The 23,902-nt window shown below is 37.4% G+C and overlaps 1 protein-coding gene across 3 annotated transcripts in view; it reads right to left on the bottom strand.

The window, feature by feature from the left end:
- Positions 1 to 23,902, bottom strand: part of SLC12A6 (solute carrier family 12 member 6) — an 85,403-nt gene that overhangs the window by 37,682 nt on the left and 23,819 nt on the right. For 2 of the 3 annotated variants that reach the window (XM_027569102.2, XM_027569104.2), the window contains exon 2: positions 5,833 to 5,877. The exons of the other annotated variant lie outside the window; for it this stretch is intronic. In XM_027569102.2, coding sequence (XP_027424903.1) covers positions 5,833 to 5,877 — 45 coding nt within the window. The remainder of the gene's footprint in view (positions 1 to 5,832; positions 5,878 to 23,902) is intronic. 3 annotated transcript variants of the gene reach the window in all.

The following is a 23,902-nucleotide window of genomic DNA, read 5'->3' as shown; positions in this document are numbered from 1 at the left end:
TATTTCCTATCTATTGCTAATGAGGCCCAGAGGCTTATCCATATTCAGTATTTTTAGGGGAGAGGTAGGAAAACTCCTTCACAGTGGTATTTTGATCTTCTGTCAAGAGGTACACGTCATCTGATTTTATTTTTGGGATACTAACAACTGTTGGTGATTAATGACTAAATCCATTAATTTATGAGGGATTACAAAGTGGTGATACTCTTCTATTATTCTTCCTTAATTTACTAGCTGAAATACTTTTATAAAGAGACACTCCCTCTAATAAACTATTTGGTTACCCATCTGTATAGTTAAAGGTAAGATAAATACTTCATTCTTTCCTTTTATTAACCAATTCTCAGAATAATGGATTGGTTCACTAGAATACTACAATGGTGACCAATTAGTTTTTTAAAGTATCAATACAAACTCATGAATTTAAATATTGGATATATTTCAAATGAAATTCTTTTCCTGCATCAATTAAGATGATTCATTCTTTAATCTCCTTTTTTTTAAGAGGCAGGGGCGAAGGGCAAAGGGAGAGGGAAAGAATGTTAAGCAGCGTCCATGCCCAGGGCAAGCCCGATGCGGGGCTCAATCTCACAACCCTGAGATCATAACCTGAGCCAAAATCAAGAGCCAGACGCTTAAATGACTGAGCCACCCAGATGCCCCTAATCTCCTTTGGTTAACACACTGAATTATATACACTGATTTTTAATGGTAAACCAACCATTATTTCTAGCAGAAACCCAAACTGGTCACAGGGGTAATTTAAAAAAATATGTATTGCTTAATTTAGATTGCAAATATTTCATTTAGGACATCTGTATTCATAAGTAAAACTGGCCTATACTTGTCTCTCATTGTCATTGCTAAGTTTTGGTATCAAAGTTATGCAATCCTCAAACTGAGTTGGGGAGTGTTTATTTTCCTATTCCCTGAGAGAAACTGTATTTTTCCTTGAATGTTTGGGAAAATTGTTGTAAAAATGCTAGGGCCCACTGCTCATTTGCTTACTAAAATGTTTTAAATTAAAAATTATACAGACAGAAAAGTTCATAAATCATAAGTATACAGCTTAATTCTTTACCACAACAGCAGTTTCACTCTTCCATACAGCGCCTCCACCTAATCCTGAGTTTTATGAGAGATCTGATGAGTCAGTGGAATACAGTAGATACATTAAAATAACTGTGCCCTATTGACAGGAAGAACATAGAAGGTCTGAAAGATGCTATTATAAATTCCATTCAGCAGGCAAGGCAACTGAAGCAGTTTCTAACCTACCAGGCCAAATTATGCTGAACAAGATTTTTTTTTCTTCTTCAAGATTTTTAAGTAATCTCTACATCTAACATGGGGGTCAAACTCGCAGCCCTAGATCAAGAGTCACATGCTCCCCTGACTGAGCCAACCAGGTGCCCCTAAGCAAGATTTTTATAGAGAACTGGCAAGATTTTTTTTTTTTAAAGATTCATTTATTTGACAAAGAGAACACACAAATAGGGGGAGCGGCAGAGGGAGAGGGAGAAGCAGGCTCCCCCTGAGCAAGGAGCCCCACAGAGGGCTAGATCCCAGGACCCCAGGATCATGACCTGAGCCGAAGGCAGACACTTAACTAACAGCCACCCAGGCACCTCAAGAGCTGGCAAGATTTTAATTCAAGCTAAACCAATGCCCCTTCTGTATGATGGTTAGAAAATATAATCAAAAAACCATCTTTCGGTCTTTTACAAACTTTTTTTTTTATAACCCAGCCTTTTAAGGATTTTGAGGCTATAGCTTAAACAAAGATACTCAGAGGAGTGCCTGGCCAGCTCAATCAGTAGAGCATACAACTCTCAGGTCGTGTGTTCAAGCCCCATGTTGGGTGTAGAGCTTACTTTAAAAAGAAAAAAAAAAAAAAGAAAGAAAGAAAAGGAAGGTACTCAGGATAGGACCCAGAAGATGGTAGTTATTAAGAGCATGAGAAAAAAGGAGAATATAATCATATCTAACGAACTTCAGAGCAGGATGAACTTACCTGAGAATCTAGCCAGAGGACTCTGGATAAATTCCCAGGCTTGTTTAAAATTGAATGCAAATATAGGCTGCTAAATGAGGTTAATGGCTGGAGTAGTCTCTTTGCAAATATTTGGGTTTTTAGCTAATCCTAAGAGAAGTCTTCTTCCCAATCATATACCATTTCTTTCTGCCCACAATTCGTTTACTATCTTTTACAACAAGTGCTTCAGTGGAAACAAAATCCAGCTTACACTGGAATGGTACCAACTCCCCTGACTGTCCATTTCATTAGCTAAGTCCTTCCCTACCTCCATTACACACATGTTCCTGGCCAGATGATAAACTACTTTCAAATTTCTCTACTTGTTGGCATGTATCGGAGACAGAAGCAATTTAATAGTTTAGGGGAGAAATTTACTTTTCATGGTCTGCCTAAATCTTTCAATGAAATCTTAATCACTCCTGGTCCAAATATGAAATTTTTATATAGAAAAGAGTAATTTTGAACAGTCTAAATAAGCTATCAAATATAAAAGTCTAAAAAAAGAGAATAGTGACAAACCCCCAATGTCACAAGGCTAGGACCCTTTTGATCAGATTTCTAGCTATATGTTTATGTCAAACCATTTACCTAACAAATATTTATTGAGTGCTTAGGATATCAGTTACTGTTCCAGCACATAAACTATCTCAAAGAAAAGAGAATTAAGATCAGAAACTTATGGGGCACCTACCTGGGTGACTCAGTTGGTTAAGCATCTACCTTTGGCTCAGGTGATGATCTCAGGGTCCTGGGATCAAGCCCCGCATCAGGCTCCCTGCTCAGTGGGGAGTATGCTTCTCCCTCTCACTCTGCCTCTCCCCCCTGCTTGTGCTCTCTTTCACTCACTCCCTCTCTCTCTCAAATAAATAAATCTTAAAAAAAATAAATCAGAAACTTATGTCCTTAACAAAGAAAGAGCAGAAAAGGAGTATCAACTAATACTCTGAACCTATAATAAGCAAACAAGTATTTTCCTTACTTTTTGATAGCTTACATTTTCCACAACTGCTTTGCACATAAACAGCAAAATGTTCAGCAATGTACGAATCAAAAAAAAGCCTCAAATCAGCCCTCATGCACCGTTGGTGGAAATGTAAATTGGACCAACCACTGTGGAAAACAGTATGGAGGTTCCTCAAAAAATTAAAAATAGAATTACCATATGATCAAAAGATTCTACTACTGGGTATTTACCCAAAGAAAATTAATTTGAAAAGACATATGAACCTCTGTGTTTATTGCAACATTATTACAACAGCCAAACTACAGAAGCAACCCAAGTGTCCATCGACAAATGAATGGATAAAAAGATGTGGTATTATATGCACAATGAAATATTCAGCCATAAAAAAGAATGCGATCTTGCCATGTGCAACAACATGGGTGGACCTAGACTACATTAGGCTAAGTGAAGTCAGGCAAAGAAAGACAAATATCACATGATTTCACTTACATGTTGTATATAAAAAGAAAATAGGGGGCACCTGGGTGGCTCAGTTGGTTAAGCGACCAACGCTTGATTTCGGCTCAGGACATGATCTCAGGGCTGTGAGATTGAGCCCCATGTCCCAGCGTGGAGCCTGCTTAGGATTCTCGCTCTCTCAAAAACAAACAAACAACAAACCAAAAAAACGAAAACAAACAAAAAGGATTCTCTCTCTCCCCCTCGGCCCCCCCCATAAAAAAGAAAAAAAAAGAAACAAACAAAACAACCCTTAAATACAATGAACAAACTGGTGGTTTCCTGAGAGGAGGTGGATGGGTGGGGTGGGTGAGATAACGGGGGTTAACAGCATAATGTGTGGAGAAGTTGAATCACTATGTTGTACACTTCAAACTAATGTAACATTGCATATGAACTATAAATGAATTTTTTAATTCTTAATAGAAAAAAAAAACAGATACAAACTTCCAGCTATAAAATAATATAGTCAATAATACTGTAGTAACACTATATGGTGACAGTGACTACACTTATTGTGGTGAGAGTACCGTGCAATGTACAGAATTGTCCAATCAATATGCTGTACACCTGAAACTAATATAACACACTGTAGGTTAATTATACTTCAAAAACAAAACAAAAAATCCAACAACAAAAAATAAGCCTCAAATCAAAAGACACACACAAAATGGCTGTTAATATATTTAAAAGCACTTAACCTCACTCATGATTAAAGAAGTACAAGTAAAAACTAGAGATGCCATCTTCATCTACTAGAGAAAGAAAAAAAATTTTTTTTAAAGATTTTATTTATTTATTTGACAGAGAGATACAGAGAGAGAGCAAGTAGGCAGAGAGGCAGGCACAGGGAGAGGGAGAAGCAGGCTCCCCGCTGAGCAGGGAGCCCCATGCGGGGCTCAATCCCAGGACCCTAGGATTATGACCTGAGCCGCAGGCAGCTGCTTAACCGACTGAGCCACCCAGGCGCCCTAAGAAAGAAAAAATTTTAAGATTGGTATCTGCTCTTTATGATAGGGATGTATCTTTTTGAAGATATGTATACCCTTCGACCAAGGAATTCTACTGTTAGGAATTTTTCCTTCAAATATACTGGCAATGAAAATGCAAGAATATACGTATGAGATGTTCACTGTAACATAATTTTTAACAGTAAAACACCTGGAAATAAGCAGTCAAGAATAGGGAACTGGCTGTGTAAAGTTAGAACACAGGAAAACAAGGGAATACTATTCTACAACAAAGGAACAAGGCAAATCTTTATGTACTGAAATGATGTGTCTAAGATAAAATGTTAAGTGAAAGAAAGGAAGTCGCAGTCTGTAGAGAATAACCCCATGGATAGAAAAAGGAAAGAAGATAGTCACATATAATAAGAAAATGTACAATTAAAAATTTCTAAAAGAATTCCCAATTAGTGTCAATAATAAGTACCTCAGGGAATTGAGGTGAGATGGTGGGGAGAAGAGATACTTTAGAGGACTTTACTTTCTTTACATGTACTTTTGGTATTGTCTGAATTCCTCCCCAGAGTATGTTTTATTTCTATATTTTAAATTTTATAAGTTCTGAGATGTTGTGGAATTCTGTTAAATAACAAGCTTACTGAAATTTAAGTATGTGATCCCTAGAAGAAACAAATTTATTTCCATCACTTATTTAACAGATAAAGAACTGGAACATCAACTTCTTCTTCTTTTAAGATTTTATTTATTTATTTAACAGAGAGAGACACAGCAAGAGAGGGAACACACACAGGGGGAGTCGGAGAGAGAGAAGCAAGCTTCCCGCTGAGCAGGGAGCCCTATGCGGGACTGGATCCCAGGACGCTGGGACTATGACCTGAGCCGAAGGCTGACACTTAACGACTGAGCCACCCAGGCGTCCCGGTACATCAACTTCTACATCTTGCTTAAGCTCATGCTGTTTATGAAGTACTTTCAGTAATTAAAAATGAGGGTGATTAAAAGACCAAGAAAAATAATAATAAGGGCAAAGTAGATGCACAGCCCAAGATATTACAGAGTATTATAGTATCTTCTTGACAAAATTATCTTGGAAAAAAGAAGCTCTAATTCTCACAGATTTTATTTTTAAACACAGACTATGTAAATTACTTTTACATGTAACTACATTGGGACTTAATAATCATTTGCAGAAGTAGTTTCCTAAAACTTACCAAGTTGGGAATGGAAATAGCAGGAAAAAAAGCTGAGTGAAAAGCAGAAAAGGAGGGGATGGAAAACAGAATTAGAAGTGGGAATAATGTCTGTTAGTATAGGCAGGAAAAGGGTGACTTTAGAGAAAGTCAATCCCCACAGTAATACTATACCTAACAGCTGGCTGTGTTCCCCTGTGATGGAGTTCTGACTCGGGTCTGAAAAACAAACAATCGAAAAGAAAAGAAAAAAATGAATGACCAAAACAAATAATTTCTTAAAAATTAGCAACAAAAGTCAACCAAGGAAATAAGCAAAAAAAAAAAAAAAGTTTTTTAATGCTCAAAAAACATTAATAAAAGAAAATAAACTATTATAAAAAATAATCACACAGCTTTTTTGAAAAGTTAAGCAACAGAATTACCACGTGACCCAGCAATTCCACTCTTAGGCATATACTCAAAAGAACTGAAAACAGGGACTCAAAACAAGACACCTGTATGACAATGTACACAGCAGCATTATTTACAGTAGCCAAAAGGTGAAAACAACCCAAGTGTCCTTCAATAGATAAATGGGTAAACAATAACGTGGCATATACATACAATGGGATATTATTCAGCCATAAAAAGGAAATGAAGTTCAGATATATGCTACAACATGGATGAACCTTGAAAATATGCTAAGGGAAACAGGCCAGAAGCAGAAGGACATTTTGTATAATTCCATTTAAATGAAATTTTGAGAAAAAAGTAAATTAAAAAGATAATCACACAAATTTGACTAACCAATACTAGTTCCATAAAGTAGTATGATTTGGGGCTTAACACATGGGTTACATTTTCTCTTTAATGGCAAAGGACATATGGCCATAGCAGCTCAAAGTCAAGACATAAGTAAAGCACTCATTACTACTAGCAGGTATGTTCTGATTCGACTTCATGATAAAATTACTAAACCGGCTTTTATAAATATCTACTTCTTCTAATCTATAATAAAATTAGTGGCAATAAGCCAAGTTCCTAATGCAAGAGATATTGACAATCATCATTTAACAACTAACCACTTGCTTTTTTTAAAGGCTTGAAAAGCATTAAGGGCTAAATATGGAAAAGACTCTGAGCTCCAGTTTCCTCCAAGATTAAGTCTCTTGAGACACTGAGGATTACATCTGGCTTCCCTGAATGTGTCTGGGGAACAAAAATAATTTTAGACGAGGGGGTCTGTGAACAATGGGAAAAAAATTGCATTTTTATTTTCACTAACCTCTAATTGAAGTTTAGTATTTTCTCCAAGAATGATGTCAGCAACAAACTACATAAAAGTTCCTGTGCTTTGTCAACAATAAATATGATTTTTCATATCACACTGTAATTGTTATATATATCTCATAATACCATTTAGGTGCAATACTACTTTGAAATTATGGTAGTAATTAAAAGGCTGCTAGGTCTTCTTCAATGCATTGATAAAAAAAAGCACTTATTAGATCACGAACTTAATTTTGATAATTGTATTTTATATAATAGGCTTCTTTTTAATCCTATATATATGTATTTATACACATGTGTAATACTTTACACATTTAAAAACATTACTCTGGGGGCTCCTGGGTGGCTCAGTCATTAAGCAGCTGCCTTCGGCTCAGGTCATGTTCCCAGGGTTCTGGGATCAAGCCCCACGTCGGGCTCCCTGCTCAGCGGGGAGTCTGCTTCCCCCTCTGCCTGCCTCTCTGCCTACTTGTGCTCTCTCTCTCTGTCAAATAAATAAAAATAAAAATAAAAATAAAAATAAAGGGGGGCCTGGGTGGCTCAGTCATTAGGCGTCACCCTTCGGCTCGGGTCGTGATCCCGGGGTCCTGGGATCAGGCCCCACATCAGGGAGCCCGCTTCTCCCTCTCCCACTCCCCTTGCTGTGCTCCTGCTCTTGCTGTTTCTCTGTCAAATAAATAAAATCTTTAACTAACTAAATAAATATAAAAACATTACTCTGAAAAGGAATTTGTAGACTTCAGACTGCCAAAGAGGTCCCAGATAAAAAAAAGATTTAGAATTACTGTTTTAAACAAAATTCAAATAATATTTTCGATGGTGTTTATAATAAATGTTTTTTATACATAATTTAATTAAATCTAACACTTTAGGCATCCCATACAAGAAGAACCAATCAGAATACTAAACAGATTCTGGTTTCTGATGTACAGTTCATATTATACTATATTTTACATACTCTAATCAAGGAGGAAATAAGGTAGAAACCTGGTGGATACAACTAAAGTTTTCAATGTTATGTGAACATTTTAAGATATAATTTTAGATTTTCTTCCTTAATTTGGTTTTTAAAAAGATAACTCTATAAATTTTTATATTCTCAGATGTTTTCCCCAACATACCACCAAACAGATACCAAGTTTTTAAATTTAAATTCATGTTATTTCCTTTTAAATAAACAATATGGGTTTGTGCGTAAGACAAAGTAGGAATAACAGTTCTGTTGTACATCTGTGTATTAGATTCATCTCTTTCTCTCTCTCACACACACACACATGCACAAAGGGGATAAATTAGGCCCTTTCATTATAGAGAAGCAGGTATATAGGTAGCATGGAAGGAAGAGTAGTGAAAGAATCATAGAATTTTAGAACCAGAAGAACTATGGTCATCATCTAGCTCTACTCTAGTGATTCCAAAGGAAAAGTTGGAGAAATTACCAGCATCATCTGTTTTTTTCCCTAAAATCATACCAACAACCCTTTTCAAGATTCTGATTCCAAGACACTGTCATTAATGGGAATGCCTTTTATGTATGTTGGGATGGGGCAAAGTTTAGAATCTCTTAGTATTTATAGTTGAGAGGTGATTGGTTAAGTGTCTGCCTTTGGCTCAGGTTATGATCCCGGGGTTCTGGGACTGAACCCCACATCAGGCTCCCTGCTCAGCGGGGAGTTTGCTTCTCTCTCTTCCTCTGCTCCTCCCCCTTGCTCGTGCTCTCGCTTGCTCTCTCTCGAATAAAAAATCTTTAAAAAAATAGTTATAGTTCAAAAGATGAATGCTGTTAATAAGTGGCCAAAGACACAGCACACTATTGTCAAGAGAGAGATAATCTTAGTCTTTTGAGGACCTATCTTCATGATTCTTGGTACTCTGTAATTCTAACTTTTTTGTCCTAAAATGAAGAATAGCCTAAAACAAGTTATTTGGAATTTCCAGGTAATCTATGAGTTTTAGAAAAACATCTCAGATAACTCAGGCAGAATAGGTATGATTTTAGATGGGGAAATACAAATGATTTTCTTTCTTACAAATCACCTCCTTGTATACTACATACTCCCTTGCCTTCTAAACTGTGCCCACATGCCGTCCGTACACTTTCTGGTCAAGCCAGGCCTCTTCCTTTGAACACCCTCCTATATTTGAGATGAGTAGAAATAAGTCTTTGTGTAGTTCCCTACAAGTTCAACTTAGATTTGTTTTTCATTTTTTATGAATTGAAGGAATGCAGGGCAACCTTTACTTAATACTTATTTGGTAATTTGAAGACTAACCTCCAAGAACTTGCAAATACTTCACTGAAAGCACGTAAAACCCAAAACAAGGGCAAATCTAGGAGTAAACAGGTTCAGAACCCATGAGAATGAAATCAGCCATGCCTATAAAAATCACAATTGGTAAATGGGTTTAAGTTGAGGGGTGTTTCTGGGTATGCACTCCAAATTGTGTAATCAACATGGTAACACTGCTCTGAGATACATCTGGGCATCTTTCTATTGTCATATCTGAACTCTCCCATTTAACATTTTTCCTGCTTATGCCACTGATGAGGGCACACCCAAGTTTGCCAAAGCCTGGGAGTTGTCCTAAACATTACTCAAAATGTTTATTTTAACCAAATTACTTCCTGTAATAGAAACAACTTGCCAATAACGTACTATTTTTACCTTCGATGGTCTTTATAAACTAAGCTACTCACAGGTTATAACTCAAAAGGTTACATACTAGGTGATATCAAAAGCTTATGATACTCTACCAGTCAAAATGGTAGTTCAAATAGAATCATGTATCTTTTCACATGTAAATACAATCAGAAAAATGACCTGACAGTATTTCCTTGTTACAGTAATGATACAGTTTTACAAATGGGCACTTTCTCAATATATTTCATTTATCCTGGGTAAATGGTAAAGAATGGAGATTTTATTTAGTTTCTTGCCATGTGCCTCGGAGAATAGAGAGAAAAATGATTGTGGGTGGTACCTGTTTGCAAAACTGCCTCTAAATAGTTTTTCTGAAGAGGCTTATTATCTCCCTTAGTTTGCCCATAGCAATAGCCTTTTCTGAATTTCCTTTGCTAATTACTTCATCTACCATTCTTAGAGAATTTGAAGCGAATAAAGGCTAGCTTGTACCTTGCATCTAAAACTCAGTGTAGTAGGTTTTAGTCTTCATTAAAGATAGTATCAGTACTTTCATTAAGTAACACAATAGTGGAAACTATTAGGCCTAATTATCTAGAAAAAGAAGTAGGCAGGACCAAGTGCATATACAGGAGGACAATCAGCTCATTATAGTGTATATTATCTAGGCATACTTCAATACAAGGATACAAAATACCTGAAATCACCAGTCTTAACACATTCCTAACTTTCTGGACTCCAACTTTTAAAAAACCAAAGTAGCATTATCATAAGAAACCATTTTGACTCAGAATTAGGCAAAGCGGATTAAAAATGGAATCAAAGACAATTACTCTAACATTCACAGTTACTAGATTCTGCCTCTCTAAATGGGTACCTATTGTAGTGGGAAACCCAAGAAGGAAAACAAGCTGAAATAAGGTAAAATCTGAAAAAGCCTATCTTCTTTATATACATTTTGAACTTATTGCAATGAGACTGGAAAGACCTAGAAAAATTTACATGTGATTAATTGGGTTTAAATAAATAAGTGGGTGAAAAACATAAGGCAATTGTAGGCAAAATAATTTAGCTGTAAGATGGAAATGTAAAGCAATGCATACAGAAGTTAATGTAACTAGTTTTTTATGTTTCTAGCCTACCCAACAAAGGAGAGTCAAAAGATCCTTATCTGAATTTTTATTATTAATAACATATTTTTTAAAGGATACTTAGAATATACTTCTGCCAAAAAACATAATTTCTGCTAGGACAGAGTCTAGTCCAAACCATCAGTCATGCAAGTGATTTGTGTAGACAGCTAACCATGGAGAGAATAAGCTATCGTAGAAGTGAACCAAGGACTGTACTTCTTGTACCATGCATTTTCTTTAGTATATTAATAGAGATTTGTTGAGAAAATGATTTGGGGTAGGGGTGGTAAATAAACTTGGCAAATATATTTAACACTCAAGTAAATTCCTATAATGTTTAATTTCTCAGACATTTCAATACGCTAATGGCTGCATAACTAATCTCCAAAAGAATATATTTGGCATTCTTAAATAGATGAGAAGAGATAACTCATTTATCACCACACATCTTATGTAATTAGCGTCATACTGTATACACTCTGGGAAACGTTCAACTCATTCATTTCAATATGCCAAGGTTAAATGATAACTCCCTGAATCATCATTCCCATTTTCTCATTCCTTTCACTTAGCAATATTACCATTAAACGAGTATTCTCTAAATTCGCCCAAAGAATCATCTGGAGTTATTTTTTTAAAAATTTTATTATGTTATGTTAATCACCATACATTACATCATTAGTTTTTGATGTAGTGTTCCATGATTCATTGTTTGCATATAACACCCAGTGCTCCATTCAGTACGTGCCCTCCTTAATACCCATCACTAGGCTAACCCATTCCCCCTACGCCCCTCCCCTCTAGAACCCTCAGTTTCTCAGAGTCCATTGTCTCTCATGGTTCCTCTCTCCCTCCAATTTCCCCCCTTTCATTTTTCCCTTCCTGCTATCTTTTTTTTTTTTTAACATATAATGTATTGTTTCAGAGATACAGGTCTGTGATTCAACAGTCTTACACAATTCACAGCACTCACCATAGCATATACCCTCCCCAATGTCTATCACCCAGCCACCCCATCCCTCCCACCCCCCACCACTCCAGCAACTCTCAGTTTGTTTCCCGAGATTAAGAATTCCTCATATCAGTGAGATAATACATGTCTTTCTTTGATTGACTTATTTCACTCAGCATAATACCCTCCAGTTCCAACCACGCCATTGCAAATGGCAAGATTTCATTCCTTTTGATGGCTGCATAACATTCCATTGTGTGTATGTATGTGTATATATATATATATTTATCTGTTCATCTGTCGATGGACATCTTGGCTCTTTCCACAGTTTGGCTATTGTGGACATTCCTGCTATAAACATTGGGGTGCACGGACCCCTTCAGATCCCTACATTTGTATCTTTGCGATAAATACCCAGTAGTGCAATTGCTGGGTCGTATGGTAGCTCTATTTTCAACTTTTTGAGGAACCTCCATACTGTTTTCCAGAGTGGCTACACCAGCTTGCATTCCCAACAACAGTGTAGGAGGGTTCCCCTTTTGGAGTTATTTGTTAAACTACAAATTCCTCCATCATATAACTAGCCCTAATTGACTCAATCTCATGAGAAAAGCCTGAGGTTCTGCCGTTTATCAAGTGCCCAAATGACTATTATATATCTTCATTCATTGATTCAACTAGTTGATTAAGAAGTCTCAAGCATTGTTCTATGTGCTAGGGATAGAGCAATAAATAAATGCGAAAGACAAATTTCCTGTTCTCATGCAGATATGGGGAGATAAAGAATAAAAGAAAGTTAATAATCAAGATTATTTTCTTTATAACATTTATCATAAGCCCAAATTAAGAAAAGTGAATAGACAGGCTATTTTGGATTGGGTAGACAGTAAAGGCCTTTCTGAGAAGGTAACCTTTATGATGAGACTTGGATGTAAAGGAGACAGACATGTGAGGATCTTGAAGAGGACTGATCAGGGCAGAAAAGTAGCCATGCAAAGGCCTTAAGATGGGAATAAGCTTGGCATGTTTAGGAAATAACAATGTGGCTAAAGCATAATGAGGAAGAAAATGGTTTTAAAAAAAAAGTCCTCAAACTAGGTAGCAGATACATGCTATAGTATTGCAGACCATGGTAGAGTGTAAATTTTACTTTGAAAGTGAGGTGACACAATTGGAAGGTTTTAAAAGCAGTAAGAGAGGTCTGATTAACTTTTTAGTTAACTGCTGAAGAATGCACTGTGGAGGGAGGAAGAGCAGAAACAGGGAAGCAATTAGGAGTCTACCGCAGGAATCTTAGGAAGACACAGTAATAGCTGTTGTGAAGAAGGGAATCCATGGTGGAGAGAGCGATGAGATCTTCCAGAGGAGAATTCTTGAGCTTGTCTTCAGAGGTCATGTCCATGTTACTCTAAATTTATAGTTTCTTTCATTCATTTATTTACTCAAAAAAATTTTTTGAGCACCTTCTGCATGTGAAATACTATTCTAATTACTAGAAATGTAGTAGCAAAATCCCTGCCATCAAAGAGCTTACATGATCAAAGAGCAACATATTTGTCAAGAGTGATGAGTTCTAAGACCAAAAAGCAGAATAAGAGAATGGAGAGGATTAGTGGGGGGATGGTTTGTGTGCTAGTTTAGATACTGAGTCTAAAAAAGGTCTCTCAGATAAGGTGGTATTTGACCAGAAACTTGAAGTGAGGCATCTAGCCATACAAATATCTGCAGGAAGAACGTTCCAGGCAGAGGGAATGGTTAGTGCAAAGAACCTGAAGCAGGTGCAGGTTGGCATGTTCAGTGAACAGCAAGGAGGCCAGGTTACCAAAGGGAATAGGGTAAAAGTGATAAGAGGTGGATATGTGGGGCACCCTGTGGAACACAGAGGAATTTGGGTTTTAACTTTGAGTAAGCAAGGAAGCCATTGGAAGGTTCTGATTTATGCTTTAACATGATCACTCTAGCTGTTGTCTGGAGAATAGACTGCAGGAGGCAGGTGAGGACGCAGGACACAGAAGGCTTTTGCAATGGTCCAAGAAAAGGGGATGGCAGTTTGGATCAGGTCAGAAGTATCAGAGCTGCTGAGTAGTGGTCATAGGCTGGTTTCACAAGGTTAGCACACCGGTTGACTGGAGATGGTTGGGGTGGGGTGGGGAGAAACGAGTCAAAGGTTTTTCCAAGAGCAATTAGAAGTTCCTGAGCTGTGGGTGTCTGGGAGAAGAGTGATGATGGTGATGATGAATGGAGTGAGGGAGGAGGCACACTGTGACAGCCGTGCAGCTGTCCTGGAGCAAATGCGAGGCACAGTGAAAAGAGAACACAGGATCTGGAAGCAGATAGAGCTCAGGTGGGATCCTAGCTCTTTATTCGCTATTCGTGTAACTGCGAAAATGCTTCAATTTCTTAGCCTTAATTTACGATCTATGCAACAGGAACACCACAGAAATTATTGTGAGGATTACAGATGGCAGATACTCATTAAATGGTAACTATTAAGAAAATTGAGAAGAGCCATGGAATGATCCTTAAGAAAATTTAAAAAAACTATAGTGCTGCAAAAAATCATGATTAAATTAGAATTTAGGTAGCTGGGGATAGTTTTTAGAACTTTAAACATTTTGCAGTACAACAGTACTTAGAAGAATACAAAAGTAATGTGGGTGAATACTTGGACTAATATACACATTGATTAAAATTGTACAACCACGTGATATTAATAGTTTAAGTAACTCATCTTATTTTGAAATTTGATACATTGATAATTTGGACTAAATATGCATTAACATATGGTTTGGGATTTTTTTGATAAAATAATTACAATAGTAATTGTCCAGGAGTGTCTGTATTACATTCCCAGTACAAGTTTATTAATGACTCCTATTCAAATAAGCAATAAATTGAGTGAGTTTTAAATACAAATAAAGCTATGTTGGATACTGTAAGAAATAAAATAATGAGAATAAGGTAGTTCCTGACATTAAGAAGCTCACAAACTAGTTGAAGAGTCAAATTCAACTTAAGAAACTAAAAAAGAATGGTAGTAATAATGGGATTTCATGTTTAATAACATTTTACAGTTTTTGAAATGTTTTCACATATTTCATTTGATTCCCATGATAACTCTGATACAGGTAGGACAGATATAAAGAAGCTAAAGCTAAGTTAGGTTCAGTGGTTTGGCCAGGGTATAATGAGAGTAAATTTCAAAGACTGGCTTGAATCTGGATTCTGATTTTCTATTACATTATGCTGATCATAAAATGTAGGTATAAGAACAAGTATTAATAACATAGTTAACTCTTCATTATCCAGGAAAATATATTAGGAAATTACAAAAAGGTATGTATGAAATAATTAAATTACAAATCAGCAAGATAATGTGTGGAACTAACAGTGATCATTAAAAACACCACTTATGGGACACCTGGGTGGCTCAGTCAGTTAAGCGTCTGCCTTCAGCTCTGGTCATGATTCCAGGGTCCTGGGACTGAGTCCTGCATTGGGCTCCTTGCTCAGCGGGGAGCCTGCTTCTCCCTCTCCCTCTGCTGCTTCCCCTGCTTGTGCCCCCCCTGACAAATAAATAAATAAAATCTTAAAAAACAAACAAAAAAACCTCCCAACATGTATCCCACTAAGACACACTGCCTCTTGATCTCTTTTTTAACAGGCTAAGAGCCTCTGCTTGGCAAAAGTATCTAGCAAGATTAATACCGTTTATATTATATCTATTTTTAGTTTATTCTCTATTTATAGAGTGGTAAGCACGCTGGTATTTCATTTAGTGATAAAGTTCCTTTCAGTGATTCAATTTAAGAAAAAAATATTAAACACAAAGATACATAAAAATGGAAAGATTATAAAGGCAGTCTCTAAATGACTCAATTTAGGGAACATGTCCTACTATCATCATACCAAATTTGCACAGCAACCCTGTGAGGAAGAATTTTTCCCACGTTCCAGAAGAAGCTAGCCCAGAGAAAGCTGAAATTTGTCCAAGGTGGTAGAGCCAAGGTGGTACAGCCTTTAGTACTGTTGTTAAGGATCCAAAGAGGGGGAGGAGCAACATGGATCGAGGCAGTATGAGCTTTAAGCAGAACTTTAAAAAACCTTAAAAATCACAGAGAACTCAAAATCACAGGAGCAGAATAAACATGGCACATGTCTGGGATGGTTTGCTTAGAAGGGTTGGGTCATATTAGCAAAATCTTTGGAGTCTAAAGCAGATGGAAAACAACTGAAATTCTCTACAAAGAAGTCTAAAAACGGGGGCACCTAGGTGGCTCAGTTGGTTAAGCATCTGCCTTCGGCTCAGGTCATGATCCATCCCAGGGTCCTGAGATCGAACCCTGCCTCGGGCTCCCTGCTCAGTGGGAAGCCTGCTTCTCCCTCATCCACTCCCCCTGCTTGTGTTCCCTCTCTCGCTGTGTCTCTCTGTCAAATAAATAAAATCTTTAAAAAAAAAAAAAGTCTAACAAGAAAAGCAGTGTTTTAGGCAAGGAAACAAGGGCAATATGCAAAATGAAATGAATGTCAAAGTTATTAGAGACAGACAGGCATAATCGTTATTAGACCACTGTAATGTGTCCATGTGCTAACAACTACCTTGAACATGGTCTCTAGGATTATTATTGTTAATTCAATCGATACTCTGAATGCCTACCATAGGTCAGGTACTGTGCTAGGCACTACACATACCGAAGGAGTTACCCTTTCTTCTCAAGAAGTTTGGAGAGGAATTATACAATTATGAAACAATAAAAATAATTGTTACAGTATAGGTACAAATATTGTGGGAATCAAAAAGGAAAGAAAACAAAATAAAGCAGTCAAGAATGGTATCAAGGAAATAACTGAGCTAAATCTTGAAGGATGGATAGTTTATCAAAAAGCAGAAGGGTGAGAGAAATGGAGAAGGGGAGACATTCTAAACAGAGGTATTAACAGGACATGGCTAATGCAGAAGTTCTAGAGATACAAAAGGAATAATTATACTTAACAATATACCTTTATATAATGCCAGGTATGTATTACAACCAATATATAATGATATATAATGTAATATTATATATTATAGTATCATACCTACAAATACATTGTACCTAATATATAACATACACTTAAACTGACAGGAACAAAGAATTTGTCATTGACCAAAAAAAAGTGGGTAATAAGAACCAGTCAGCATATGCGTTTCCAACTTTTGATTTTTCCCCTTCCCTCATTCACGAAATCCAGTCAGTTGTGGCTTCTATACCCATTTCTTCTTTTCCACTGCACTGCCATCATTTAGATTCTTGTCCTTTCCAGCCTGGACCATTGAAATAGCTCAATTATTCTCCCTGTCACCAAATCTCCCACCTTCAAACAATCCTGTATTTTCCTTCATATTAATAATCCTAAAATTCTGCCTTTATTAGGTTGCTTCACTGCTTAAAAAACAAAACACTTTCAAAGGTCTCCGATGACAGTGCCAGGAGTCCCCAACCATTTTGTGAAGACACGATCATTCTCACTTACTTATATCCGGACGTCACATGTGGGTACTGGTTCAAGTTCCTCTAAGGAATGGAAAGGACTGTCTTTGTAGGTTCTGCTTCCATCCCTACTGTGAATTCTCAGGCTGGGCTTAGGGGTGCTGGAGGTAGCAGAGGCTAATGGATTCAACACCTACAGTAGACACTGGTTTACTTGTTTGGATCCCTTGGCTTACAGGATGAACTCCAAAAACCTCATCCTGTCTTTCAAGTCCTTTTATAATCTAGCACTAGCTTACTTCTAACCTTATCATTTGCTGGGGCTTAAACTCAAGACCCTGAGATCAAGACCTGAGCTGAGATCAAGAGCTGGATGCTTAACCAACTTAACCAACTGAGCCATCCAGGCATGCCATAGACCCATGTATCTTTGATTATATCAATTTTTCGTTGAAAATTTCCTTTTCTTTCTTTCCTACTTATCTGAGTTCTACGTCCTTTAAAGGGCCAACTCAACTGCTTCTTTGTTTAGGCCTACCCTGAGGTTTAATTTTCTATCAGCTTTAACCTTCCTCTGAATTGTTGGGCATATACTGCCTTGTATTATCTTTTCATTAATCAACCTATTAATTCAAAGACTATTTACTAAGCACCTGTGTCAATACTATATGCTAGGCAGAGGCACCTGGGTGGCTCACTCGTTAAGCTTCTGCCTTCGGCTCAGGTCATGATCCCAGGGTCCTGGGATCAAGCCCTGTATGGGCTCCTTGCTCCGTGGGAAGCCTGCTTCTCCTTCTCTCACTCCCCTTGCTTGTGTTCTTTCTCTTGCTGTGTCTCTCTGTCAAATAAATAAATAAAATCTTAAAAAAAATACTATATGCTAGGCACTTGGGGATACAAAAAGAACAGAACACAGTCGCTACCCTTGGGGATTTATAGCACGTATGGGTAAAACAATTACATTATGGTGATTAAAGCACTATATAGTAAAGGTATAGATAAGGGAGTGTGTAAAATACATTACATTCCCTGAAGAATGTAATGGAGAAGCCATCAAGGGAGAAGTGAAGTTTGAACTCAGACTGTTCAGTTGGAATGTTCTAGATCGTGAAGGCACGTGTATGACCTGCTAAGCAGAACAGACTTTATTCTGCAGGCAATGGGGAGACAATAGTGTTTTAAATGGGAGAGTAAAAGGATGAGATTTATATTTGAGAAAAATTCCTCTGGTAGCTACTATAAGGTTGGCTTTAGGAGGCTAGACAAGAAGCAACAATGAACTATCCTGAACTAACGTAGTAGCAATGAGGATGGGAAGAGGGGGACAGATTTGAGAAATATTTGAGAGACCAAAGGGTCAACAATTGGTGAAAGAAAGGGATTGGGGAAATGTTTTAGTACAGCGAGGGGTAAGACCCAATACAGAAAACATAGGAGAGAGGAGGAAAGAAAGGCGTACAGATGAGCATCACATCACGTAAGAAGGAAGAAGGTAAAGGACAGGTGTCAGTATGGATGCTGGGAAGAGGCGTTGGGAATTACAGTTTACTCTGAGAAGTAGAAGTTCAGTCATGTGCTGAATATAAGAGAATGGAGGATTGGGAGCTTAACAAACATTTTAAGTTTCGTGAAGAACTTAAGAGAAAGGAGGATAACTAGGATTACTTAGAAGAATGTCTGAATAGTGTTAACAGTACAGCTAAGGTTGGAAATGAATTTTTGGTGGCACCAATTTTTTTTTTTTTTTTAAAGATTTTATTTATTTGACAGAGAGAGAGACACAGCGAGAGAGGGAACACAAGCAGGGGGAGCGGGAGAGGGAGAAGCAGGCTTCCTGCTGAGCAGGGAGCCCGATGCAGGACTCGATCCCAGGACCCCAGGATCATGACCTGAGCCGAAGGCAGACGCCCAACGACTGAGCCACCCAGGCGCCCCCATGGCAGCACCAATTTTCATAGCTGTGAGATAACCACCCCCGTGGCCCTACCCGAGCAACACAGCTATCAAGATTGAGAGGAAAGGGCGCCTGGGTGGCTAGAAATTCAGGACAAATTTCAATAAAAAGTTAATAATGAAAATAAAAAATTTAAAGACATCATATGGTGATTAACATAACAATAAAAAATTTAAAAAAATTTAAAGACATCATCAAAACACAGAGTTGAAAATAAAAGGATAAACTTCACTAGAAGTCAGTGTAAAGAGAGAGGAACTGAGATCAGGTCCTGGAAATAACAGAACAAAGTGCAAACACAGAAGGAAACAGAAAAAATCATTGAAAGAACTATGACTGCAATGCTGTCATGCCAATTTTTCCCAACAAAACTTGACACCTTTTAGGTAAGAAAGGTAGGAAGTAGTAAAAAGGCAGTCAATGGGAGCAGAGAACACTATACACAAATCCTGAGAAAGTTTGTGAGAGTTCATTTAGCAATCTTCCTTCTGATCCATCAGACTTGGCCTGAAGAAAAGGTGGCAAGACAACAGCAGCCAGCAGGCAAGTAGCTGAAGTTGGAGTAGACCGAGAACCAGGGCCAGTTATAAGTCTTATCTAGGTCACTTAGTCCTGACTCCTGCAGCAGGGGCCCACTGTAGTGCAGGGAAGGGGACAGCCTGATGTTGGTAGACGTGAAACTGATGGCACTGGGGGACAATGGGCTCTAGACAGAAGAAATGGAAGGAGACACTAGGCCAAACAGGCAGATCTGCCACCAATGCTGGGTGCTCATCAAAAAATATCCTTCAAATTCTGATGCATATGCCAAGTGTAAGCATTAGATTAATAGAGAACCTTGAGAAAACCAATGCTGTCTAGTAGAGTGGTGCCAAGCAAGAGAAATGTTCTTAGAAGGCCCCTTTTTTTGTTTGGGCTTCAGATTTGTATAAGAAAATGACATAAATTATGTTCTGAACTCATTTGAGTAACTCAGTTATGTTGAAACTCTTCATATAGGAGTAAATCCACCAGAAGTTGAAGAACTCATCTATGAAGAGAGTTGTGATTTTAACAAATAATCAGTAAAACTTGGGTAACAACAAGCATAATAGCAGAAAGCAGATTTAGTAAAAGCCCATGGTATAATATAAAGATGGTTTCTTCGGCCAAATCCATGTAGAAGAGGGCAGAACTTACATAGTTAATAAAATAGAAAAAAATCTCACCAAGAAATAATCCTTACTTAGGATTTGGGGATTGTTGCAAACATTCAAGAAGACTGTTGATACCTTATATCCTTCTTTGGCATTGTGGATGACCCAAATTATTTTTCATGAACTGTAGAAAAATATATTTCATGTTTCCTTCACTTTATATATTTCTATATTTCCCTCTCACCCTCCCTCCCTTCCTTCCAAGAGTTGGACACTCAACTGACTGAGCCACCCAGGTTTCCTTCACTTTAAAAGATGGTTTTGGAAGAAGAGGCCTAACCACCATATAGACCACCTCCTTAATAAGGAGGGTAGGAAATTGACCTGAATACCCAAATTCTAAGGAGCTAAACTTTGTATTATATGGACTAAGAGCATAGAATAAACATTTCTGATATTTTAAGAACCTATATTGATTTCATGTCATGGTCAAAGGTTAATTGCTTAAATTTAACATTTTCTAAAGTTTCAAACATAAAGTTAAAATGGAAACAACTGCTGTAAATGTTGTATATTTAAATTTTAAAAAGCATTTTTAGTGTGTATGTGAATATACACATGAATACAAACAGGTTTTATTAATAAATGTGTCATGATCTTCCATAATTTAAAAAAATACATAAATGTAACCTTACAGTATATAACCTTTTGAGACTGGCTTCTTTCATTGAGCATAAAGCCTTGGAGACTCATGCAAGTTTTGGATGTATTAGTACTTAGTTCCTTTATTTAAAAACTTTTAGAGATATGATTTACGTATCATATAATTCACCCATTAAGTGTTCAATTCGATGTTGAATATATTTGCTTTGTTGTGCAACTGTCATCACAATCTAATTTTACATTTTGGTCCCCATACCCATTAGCAGTCAATCTCCTTCTCACTCCCCCACCTTACCCAGTCCAAAGCAACAACTAACTTTCCATTTCCTAAATTTGCCTATTCTGGACATCTCATATAAATGGAATTATATAATATGTGGTCTTTTGTGACTGGCTTCTTTCACTTCACATAATGTTTTCAAGGTTCATCCATATTGTAGGATATAGCAGTATTTCACCTGATTTTTATTGCCAAATAATATTCCATTATGTGGACATACCACATTTCACTTATATATTCATCAATTAGTAGACATTTGAATTATTTCTATCTCTTTTTGGCTATTGTGAATAACGCTGCTATGAACATTCCCATACAAGTTTTTATGTGGACATATATTCTCATTTCTTTTGGGTATATATCTAGGAATAGAATCACTGGGCCACATGGTAACTCTAGTTCTATTTCTAACTTTCTGAGGAACTGCCAATCTATTTTCCCAAGTGGTTACATCATTTTATGTTCCCACCATAAGTATATGAGTGCTTCAATCTTTCCACACCCTTGTCAACACTTGTTATTGTCCATCTTTTTATTAGAGCCATCCTCATGGATGTGAAGTGGTATCTCACTGTGGTTTTGATGTCCATTTCCCTGACAACTAATGATGCTGAACAGCTTTATATGTGCTTATTGGCACTTTTTTTCTCTACTCATCTCCATCTGGAAAGCTTTTGCCTCTTTTTCCTCCCATAAATTTGAGGTTTTGCTTTGACTCATTTAGTACTTCTACATCATAATTACTACTGAATTGTTCCCTGAAGTATGTCCCTTTGGTTAGCATTTACACAACACATTCCCAGGAGAGTCTGTCATCTCCTACTATTTCTATTCCTTTCCCCCCCTGTGATCTCTCTTCCACCCCATTTCTTTGGTGAAAAACCTTTCTTAAATATTCTCAGAATACTTAAGGGGTTAAGTGGTAACACATTCTCTAAATTTTTGCATATTATGTAACATGCATCCCCCCCTTGTAGTGGAGATATCTTCACTATAAATAAGGTCTTTTTCTCTTGGTAATCTGTGGATACTCTTCCACTGTCTCCTAGTTTACAGATTAGAATTATGATGCCAGCCTGACATTTTATAGATATATCATGTTTTATCTGGGAGCCTCCAAGATGAATCCTTACAGTTCAAAAAACTTACCAGAATAACTCTAGGTTTGAGTTTTTCATCACTGATCTTCCCTGGAACTTCTTTCTGCACACTGAAGTCTTTAGCTCAGGAAATTTTTTCTATTTGTTTAATTACTGCTGCTTCTCCATTTGTTTCTTTTTCTGGAACTTATATTAGCCAGATCGGGTGACCTGAATCTACACTCCCAGTCTCTTTTTTTCAGTCTTTTTGGAATTTTGGCTCTGTGCTTTGAAATATTTCTTCCACTAGATCTGCCAAGTCAGTAAATGATCACATTCATTCATTCCTTTATTCAATAACTATGCACTGCATGCTATGTGCTAAGACAGTGTTCTAGGTGTTGGGTGTTGACAACAGATTGGTAGTGTGTATAGGAGAAAAAGTTCCTGCACTTACAGTGCTGACATTTTAGTGGAGATAGTATATTAAAAAAAAGTGTTTATACATGGATTGAGAGTCAGTCAGATGGTAGTAAGTATTTAGCTGGGAATCATATTTCTTGCTCTATAAAGTCTTTTTTTGTACTTCAACTTCCTTAAATATTCCTATTATTTATTATTTTCATATTCAAGTTACTGTCTCCTTCAGCATTTCTATTTAGCTAGTCTACCACATTGTTTCTTCTAAGTGATCTTTCTCTTTCTGGTTGCCTGGCTTCCCTACATGGGTTCTTTTCCTTTATTACCTCAGAGGGGCTTAGGTTTCGTTGTCAAAGGACCACAAGTGAGTGGTAGCAGTCTCCAGAGAATGGACAGACAAAGCCGGCGCAATGCCCGTAGGTGGGCAGTCCAGCAGGCAAGCTGACTGCCTTGTGCAGGCCCACAAGGAAGCCTCCCAGCACTCAGGTCTCCTTACATCTCCCAGCCTCAGACACAAAGAGGTATCAGTCCCCTGGCTCTTTCCCTTTCTTCTCTCCTCCAAGAGTCCATGGATCTCTACCAAGCCAAGCTCTTTCCTGGATCTGCCATTGTTATCCTCACCCCAAGGCTCTTGTCCAGCCCCTGAGGAACAAGTCCTGTGCCATCTTTCCCTGACAGATCTCCCAGAGCCCAGGCCTCACTTGCACCTAACTGTTCACTGGATCCAGGGGCCATTTGGCTCAAATAAGGCAGATACAGGCTGGAATCAGGAACAGAGGGATAGTGAGATTTCACCTTCCCAGAACCTGCTCTGAAAAGCATGTTCTGTTTACAGACTAATACTAAAAACATTCAAATCCTGGCAAATAGTTCAAAAATTTAAAAAGCCTCTGTTAAGTCCAAATATCTGTGAGTTCTACCATTTTCAACTACTGCCCTTAATGTTAAGCTCTGAGAAATAAGGAAGATCTTAATGTTACTTGGACTTAAAGGATATCGACTAGATGGATGAATAATCGTAATATAACTATGTTACATAAAAGAAGTCAGACAAAAGAGAGTACATTCTCTATTATTCTATTCATATAGAATTCTAGGAAAATGCAAACTAATGTACAGTGACAGAAAGCAGATCAATGGTTGCCTGGAGACCAGGGAATTAGGTGAGTGGGTTACAAAAGGGTACAAGGTAACTTTTGGAGGCAATGAAAATGTTCATTATCTTGATTATGATAACTGTTT

The sequence above is a fragment of the Zalophus californianus genome, chromosome 6, assembly GCF_009762305.2.
Source record: "Zalophus californianus isolate mZalCal1 chromosome 6, mZalCal1.pri.v2, whole genome shotgun sequence".
In the NCBI taxonomy this organism is placed as follows: Eukaryota; Metazoa; Chordata; class Mammalia; order Carnivora; family Otariidae; genus Zalophus; species Zalophus californianus.
This window is presented reverse-complemented; position numbering and strand designations above follow the sequence as displayed.